Here is an 8,491-nt window from a genome sequence, read left to right on the forward strand (position 1 = left end):
ACACAGGTTAGACTCTGGGTGAATTCATGTCTCTCAAAAACCTTATATTTAAACTAGAGACGTCCTATTGTCCAGAGCTGCACACTTGTGAATCATCTTCTAAAGAATACAAACGAAAGGCTAAGGCTGTTTATTTCTAAAAGGGAAAAATCACTATGTTTAGAAAGTGCAGGGTGAGTCAAACGGTGGGTCGCCTCTACTGAAATGGGAAGGTCACCAAATTAGTTGATTTTAGGACTTCAGCAATATCTCTGAACTTCAGGTGCCTATTTAAAGTAGCTTTCCTCCCAACCCTCCCCCCTTGTCCTCACCCTCAAGGTTCTCTTTGGGTAGCGAGAGACAATTAGATAAATTGTACTCTATCCAGAAAGTAGAATCCTCCCAACGTGGGAATGGAGTTTCCAAGTTGCTTTGCCAAGAGAGAAAGGAAAAGAAAAGCAAAAAAGGCCAAGATAAAAGAAATACATGGAGAGGCTAGAAGAGGAGATGAAAGAAAGGAAACAAAATACACCCGCGTGGAGGTCTGGACCAGTTAAGCGCTCTCGCGTCTGGTCTGCAGGGAGAGCGCGATCCTCGGCCTCCCCGACGGCCCCGTGCGTCTCGCCCTCACCGCGTTACTCAGCCGGGGAACCCCCGCGGCAGCCCGCAGCCCACTTTCTTTTTCTCACCGTCCTATTTCACCGACCTGCGTAGACAAAGAGCAGGATCAACTTCGAAAGCAAGATGCCTGAACGCCCGGGCAGCCTCGGTGCGTCCATCCAAGCCGGTGGCCGGAGTTGCGAGCACGGACTGACGGACAGACGGACGCACTGGAGAGAGGACAGGGGGCAGAGAGAGAGCCCGGAACGGGGCGGGGGTGGAGGGGGTAAAGGGCGGTCAGGTGGAGAGAGCCGCGCTCCTGAGAGGGGCGTAAAGCGGAGACAGGGCCATTGCCCAGGGCGCCTTCGGAGGGACCCCGGGCCGGCCGTAGGGGCTTCGCGGAGCCGGGGAACTCGCTGGCCCAGGCTGGGCTGCGCTGGGGGCTGAGGTCTCTTTGTCTCTCCCCACCGCGCTCTGGCATCCTTGGCCACTCGGCTCACATTTCATCTCTTCGGGTGGCACCGACCCCGGGCTTGGGGGCGGGGGTGGCCCTGACTCCTCCCTGCTTCTTCTTCCCTTCTAAAGAGTGATTTTCTGGGAGGAACTTTTTCTAACCCTCTGCTTTGGCGTTTGCTGTGGGGTTAGCCAGCTCCTTCTTTGCTCTGCACTCCACTCCACTCCCGTTTTCCTTTTTAAGCACTAATGGTTGAAGAGCTTTGCTTATCATCTTCAAACAAGTGGAAGGAATTCTCAGGGCTAAAGTGAAGAAAAAGGAGCTTCAGGTAGTACAGAACGTGTTTTTAGCATCTTTATGGAAAGCTAATAAAATGTTTGTTATTTGTGAAACACCTGAAACATTCCCTGTAAAGTCAGGAAAAAGAGAATGAGTACTGTCATCACTTTAGTTAGGAATATTTTGGAATTACTGGCCAATGCAATCAGATAAGAGAACGAAATAGAATTATAAAAATTGGAACAAAATTATCACTTGCCAATAATATTCTTGCATAGCTAGAAAACCAAAGAGAATCAGCTATAAAGCTGTTAGTGTTAAGTGACATATTTAGAAAAAATCAATATTTCTTTTACACAGAAGATGTTAATTTTAATGAAATCCAGCTTATCAATTTTTTTTTCCTTTTATGGGTCATACTTTTTGGTATTATATCTAAAAACTCATTATCAAACCCAAGGTCACCTAGATATTCTCCTATGATATCTTCTAGAAGTTGTATAGTTTTGAAGTTAACATTTAGGTCTGTAATCTCTTTTGCATTAATTTTTGTGAAAGATGTTAAAACTGTCTAGATTCATTTTTGGGGTTTGTTTGTTTGTTTGTTTTTGCATGTGGGTGTCCAGTTGCCCCAGCACTATTTGTTGAATTGCCTTTGCTTCTTTGTCAAAGTTCGGTTGACTTTATTGGTGTTATCTATTTTCCACCTGAATTTGGATAGAATCTCAAGAATAGATTTGTTGCACTGAACTCCAATGACCAAAGACCAGACAAGTTGTGGAATGACATCAAGGACATGATACATGAAGAAAGCAAAAGGTCATTAAAAAGACAGGAAAGAAAGAAAAGACTAAAATGGATGTCAGAAGAGACTCTGAAATTTGCTCTTGAATGCTAAGTAGCTAAAACAAAAGGAAGAAATGATGAAGTAAAAGAGCTGAAAAGAAGATTTCAAAGGGTGGCTCGAGAAGACAAAGTAAAGTATTATAATGACATGTGCAAAGACCTGGAGCTAGAAAACCAAAACGGAAGAGAACGTTTGGCATTTTCCAAGCTGAAAGAACTGAAACAAAAAAACCACGCCTCGAGTTGCAGTGTTGAAGGATTCTACAGGGGAAATATTAAACAATGCAGGAAGCATCAAAAGAAGATGGAAGGGATATACAGAGTCACCGTGCCAAAAAGAATTGGTCAACGTTCAGCCATTTCAGGAGGTAGCATATGATCAAGAGCCAGTGGTACTGAAGCAAGAAGTCCAAGCTGCACTGAAGGCATTGGTGAAAAACAGAGCTTCAGGAACTCACGGAATATCACTTGAGATGTTTCAACAAACAGTTGCAGTGCTGAAAGTGCTCACTTGTGTATGCCAGGAAATTTGGAAGACAGCTACCTGGTCAACCAGTTGGAAGAGATCCACATTTTCACCCATTCCCAAGAAAGGTGATTCAACAACATGTGGAAATTATCAAACAATATCATTAATATCATAAAAACAAAAAACATACACAAGTACAATTTTGCTGAAGATCATTCATTCAAAAGAGGTTGCAGCAATACATCTATCTACAAAGAACTGCCAGAAATTTAAGCCAGATTCAGAAGAGGATGTGGAACAAGGGATCTCATTGCTGATGTCAGGTAGATCACAGCTGAAAGCAGAAAATTCCAGAAAGATGTTTACCTGTGTTTTATTGACATGCAAAGGCATTCGACTGCGTGGATCATAACATTATGGGAAACATTGCAAAGAATGGGAATTCCAGAACACTTTTTTTTTTAACTGTGCTCATGAGGAACCTAAACTTAGTCCAAGAGATGGTCCTTCGAATAGAACAAGGGGATAGTGCATAGTTTAAAGTCAAGAAAAGTGTGTGTCAGGATTGTATCCTTTCACCATACTTATTCATTCTGTATGCTGAACAAATAATTCAAGAAACTGGACTATATGAAGAAGAATTTGACATCAGTGTTGGAGAAAGACTCATTAACAACCTGCGTTATGCAGATGATACAACCTTGCTTGCTGAAAGTGAAGAGGACTTGAAGCACTTACTGATGAAGGTCAAAGATTACAGCCTTCAGTGTGGATTGCACCTCAACATAAAGAAAATAAAAATCCTCACAACTGGACCAATAAGTGACATCATGATAAATGGAGAAGAAATTGAAGTTGCCAAACATTTCATTTTACTTGGATCCATAATCAGTGCCCGTGGAAGCAGCAGTCAGGAAATTGAATGATACTTTGCATTGGGCAAATCTGCAGCAAAAGATCTCTTTAAAGTGTTAAAAAACAAAGATGTCACTTTAACTACCAGTGAGCGCCTGACCTAAGCCATGGTGTTTTCAGTGATCTCATATGCATGTAAGAGCCAGACAATGAATAAAGAAGACTGAAGAAGAATTCATGCCTTTGAATGATGGTGTTGTTGAAGAATATTGAATATACCTGGACTGCCAGAAGAAGGAACAAATCTGTCTTGGAAGAAGTACAGCCAAAATGCTCCTTAGAAGCAAGGATGGTGAGAGTTATCAAGAGCGACCAGTTCCTGGAGGAGGACATCATGCTTAGTAGAGTGTCAGCAAAAAAGAGAAATACCCTTGATGAGATGGATTGACGCAGTGGCTATAACAATGGGCTCAAGCATAACAAGGACTCTGAGGATGATGCAGGACCAGGCAGTGTTTCATTCTGTTGTACATAGGGTCACTATGAGTTGGAAGTGACTCAATGGCACCTAACAATGGCTACAATTTTATTTGTGAGCTCTTTATGCTGCTCCATTTGTCTATTTGTCTTTTCTTTCACTGATACCACACTGTCTTCATCACTGTAGCCTTATGGTAAATTTTAAAGTTGGGTAATGTCAGTTCTCTGACTTTGTTCTCTTTCAGTATTGTGTTGGCTATTCTGGTGAAGGAATCATGAAAGGCACTGTTAAGAGCGTGAAAGACAAGTCACGGACTGGGAGAAAATATTTGTAAAATACATGTCTGATAAAGGGCTTGTATCCAAGATATATAAAGAACTCTTAAAACTTAACAATAAGAAAACAACCCAATTAAAAATGGGCAAAAGAAACCTCACCAAAGAAGATATATGGATGGTAAATAAGTATATGAAAAGATGCTCAACATCATAAGTCATTAAAAAAAAAAAACCAAACCTGTTGCCGTTAAGTCAATTCCAACTCATACCAACCCTATAGGACAGAGTAGAACTGCCCCATAGGGTTTCCAAGGAGCGACTGGTGGATTCGAACTGCTGACCTTTTGATTAGCAGCTGTAACTGTTAACCACCGTGCCACCAGGGCTCCAGTTATAGGTCATCAGTTAATTGCAAATTAAAACAACAATGAGATACAATTACACACCTATTAGAATGGCTATAATATGAAACACGGACAACATCAAATGCTAGTGAGGATATGGAGCAACAGGAACTCTGATTCATTGCTGGTGGGAATGAAAAATGGTATAGCCACTTTGGAAGACAGTCTGGCAGTTTCTTACAAAGCTAAACATGGTCGTACCATACAATCTAGCAATCATCCCCCTACGTATTTACCAAAATGAATTGAAAATTTGTGACCACACAAAAATCTGCACATGAGTGTTTATAGAAACTTGTCCAAAATTGGAAGCAACCAAGATGTCCATTCATACAATGGGTTATTACTGAACTATAGAAGTATACATAGAACTATAGAAAGAAATGAGTTATTAAGTTATAAAAAAGACATTGAAGAACCTTAAAAAAGAATTGCTAATGAAAGAAGCCAGTCTGAAAAAAACTACATATTGTATAAGCCTAACTATATGATATTCTGGAAAAGGCAAAGCTATAAAAAAAATAGAGATAGTAAAAAGATTAGTGGTTGTCAGAGGTTCAGGGGGAGTGTGGAGGGATGGCTAGGTGAAGCACAGGATATTTTAATAGGGCAGCTACTCTGCATGATGCTATAAGGATGCATACCAATGGTGGACAAATGACAAAATGCAAAACCCAGAGAACTATACAACACAAAGAGTGAACCCTAATGTAAATTACGGGCTTTAGTTATTAATAATATATCAATGTTGGTTCATCAATTATAATACATGTACTACATCATGTAAGATGTTAATAACAGGAAAAACTGTGGGTGGGGAGGAGAGAGGGCATATGGCAATGCTGTACTTTCTGTGCACTTTTCCTGTAGACATAAAACTGCTCTAAAACATAAAATTTATTTTTGAAAAATGAGTAGTTTACTTTGTGCAAATAAAAGTAAGTTAGAAAGTCCTAGTACTCAATTTTATGTATAAAAAAGACATGAATAAGTGAATAGAAGTATTTCTCCTTGACTTAGAAAATTCAACATCGTAAAGACAACAAGCTTTCCTAAATTAATCCATAAATCTGCAAATGAAACCAATTTCAATAGTAACACTGACAAATTTTTTCAAACCACTTTGCTACTAAAGTTTATGTAGAAAATAAACTTGTAAGCATTTCTGTTGAAAAATCAGAGTAGTGAGTGGGATTAGCCTCAACTGATATTAAAATATATTACAACATCTCAATAATTAAACCCTTTTGATTAACACTAGAATAGATAGGCTTAATGGAACAGAGTAGAAAACCCAAGAAGTAGACCAAAATATCTCCAGTAATTTAATTTATGTTAAAACAGTGGAGGAAATGATGGGTAACCTAGTAAATTGTGTTGGGACTATTAGTAGACATCTGTGTAGTCTTATCTCCTTTCAATGAAATCTATTCCATGTCAATTCAATATTTAAGCTTAAAGATGAAATTATAAAAATATTAGATAAAAGAATCAGAGGATGACATTTAAATAATCATGGAATGGGGGGAGTTTTCTAAGCATTACAAAAACTCAGAAACCATTAAAAGATTGATTTGACTACATAAGAATTATAACTTTCTTTTTTTATTATACGTAACAAGTCATGTATTCAACTGGGAAAAATAGTTACAATGCATAGGCTAGACAAAAGCCTAATCTCTTAATATATAAAGAGCTTTAAAAATTCAATAAGAAAAACAACCAACAGGAAATTAGCATATATATATACACACACACACATACATATACATAAACCCTAGTGGCGTAGTGATTAAGAACTACGGCTGCTAACCAAAAGGTCGGCAGTTCAAATCCATCCAGTGCTCTAGTCTGTCCTATAGGATCACTATGAGTCAGAATCAACTCAATGGCAATGGCTTTCGTTTTGTTTATATATATATATATATATATATATATATATATATATATATATATATATATATATATATCTTTTAAACCTTTAGAATATGCTCATTCTTACTGCCAAGAAAAGAAAATCAAATTGACCATGAGACATCACTTTTCATGTACTACAGTGACCAAAAAATGAACTATATCTTTTAAGGAGAGCAATGTGGGAATACGTATCAAAATTCAGATACACACACACTTTATTCAGCCCTCCTCTAGGAATGCGTTGCTATACATATACTACTCTACTGGTATAAGAGGAGAGAAGGATGTATCACCTCCGAAAATAAACATAATCTGAGCTTCTTACTGTATTCTATGCCTCAGTAAATGGCAGAATCACCCATTTTCAAACTAATCTATCACTAAGCACCACTAATTGTACACCTAAACATCACTCCAATCTTCCACATTTTATCTTCTCCCTCTGCTCTAATCTAGGCTCATAGCTTCCATTATAACCATTTTCTCTCCCTCTAGCAATCCATTTGCTATGCTGAAGCTGCGATATTTCTTCTTAAACTACAGATTTAATTACCTCACTCACCTATTTAAAACTCTTCAGTGGCTTTTTGTTGCCCTTAGGTTAACATCCCAACATTTAATCCATGGCTTTCAAAAACCTTCATCACTAGATTGTGTAATAGATTCACAAGATAGTGAATCAGGTGCGATGTGGCAAAGAGGAGTCAGGGAAGCCATGGAAGGTAACTAGGTTTATTATATTCACAATTCCCAGAGATAGGGAGGCACAGCTCACCATGATGCAGGGCCAAAAAAAGGGGGTTGCATCTCGGGACAAGGTGAGAACAAGCTAGAATTGTAAGAGAGGGGCTTAAGTACGGCAAGTAGAGTGGAGTGGGCTCAGTTTCTCGTATTTCCTTGGGATTGAGCACGTTTAGTAATCCTGCATGCTTAGGGGCGATCAGGCTGTCTGGGCTATCAGGATAGGTGCATAGGAGCCCAAACTTATGAGAACCTGATAAGGTGAGTAGCTGGAGAATGGGCTTAATCAGCAGCTCAAGGAGGGGAATGGATCCACCTCCAGTCAGCGTCTCAGCACTTTGTCAAGGTAGCATTTTAAGAAAATTATATCACACTGGGTCCTGTCACTTTCCCACCCTAAATGCAGCATTCTGCTGGGGAGCACGATTTCTAAATAACTGTGAAGAAGGTGGGAGCCTGAGGGAAACCCCAGATATATTGCACAAGGTGTTCAAGTCCTAAAAGAAGAAGCTACAGGTGTAAGTCAGTGTTCATAGAGCTGGAGAAGGGGTAGCGAAGGTTCTTGGAATGGAAAGCTGCTGCCTCTGCAGATGAGACTCGGTAAAAGTGCCTGGGGTGGGGGCAGCAGCTGGCGATGGAAGTGCGGCCCACTCCAGGCCACTTGTTGCCCACTGCTCTGGTAGAGGCTGGCTGCTGCCGTAGATGCTGGGAGGAAGCTACAAAGTTGGTCTGAGTAACCTCTCCCAGCTTATATCTGAGAACAGAGAGCCTTCTCCTCATATGGTCCAACAGATTGGTCAAGCAAGCTTGCCTGCTAGTTCACCATTGCCCAAGAGATCCCAGCTTGAGGCACTCAGGTGCTTCGGAAACTCAACTCAATAGACACAAAAAGGCAAAGAAAGATGTCAAGCCATTTAAGGAAATGTTGTAGTTTAATGAAAGAATTTGAAGGAAAGATAAAAGGATATATGTGTATATATATATATATATATAAACCTGTTGCCATCAAGTTGATTCCGACTCATGGCGACACTACATGTTACGGGGTAGAACTGCCCCACAGGGTTTCCTAGGCTGTAATCTTTACAGGAGCAGACTGCCACATCTTTCTCCCTCAGAATGGCTGGGGGGGTTCGAACCGATGACTTTTCTTTTAGCAGCCAAGTGCTTAACCATTGTGCCACCAGG

General features: G+C 40.0%; 1 protein-coding gene across 1 annotated transcript in view; it reads right to left on the reverse strand.

The window, feature by feature from the left end:
* The window catches only part of CYYR1 (cysteine and tyrosine rich 1), a 125,942-nt gene extending 125,136 nt beyond the window's left edge, over positions 1-806 (reverse strand). Inside the window, exon 1 of the mRNA XM_010590338.3 lies at positions 686-806. Coding sequence (XP_010588640.3) covers positions 686-758 — 73 coding nt within the window. The 5' untranslated portion in view covers positions 759-806. The remainder of the gene's footprint in view (positions 1-685) is intronic.
* Between the last annotated feature and the right edge of the window lie 7,685 nt (positions 807-8,491).

This window comes from Loxodonta africana, chromosome 20 (assembly GCF_030014295.1).
Source record: "Loxodonta africana isolate mLoxAfr1 chromosome 20, mLoxAfr1.hap2, whole genome shotgun sequence".
NCBI classification, from domain to species: domain Eukaryota; kingdom Metazoa; phylum Chordata; class Mammalia; order Proboscidea; family Elephantidae; genus Loxodonta; species Loxodonta africana.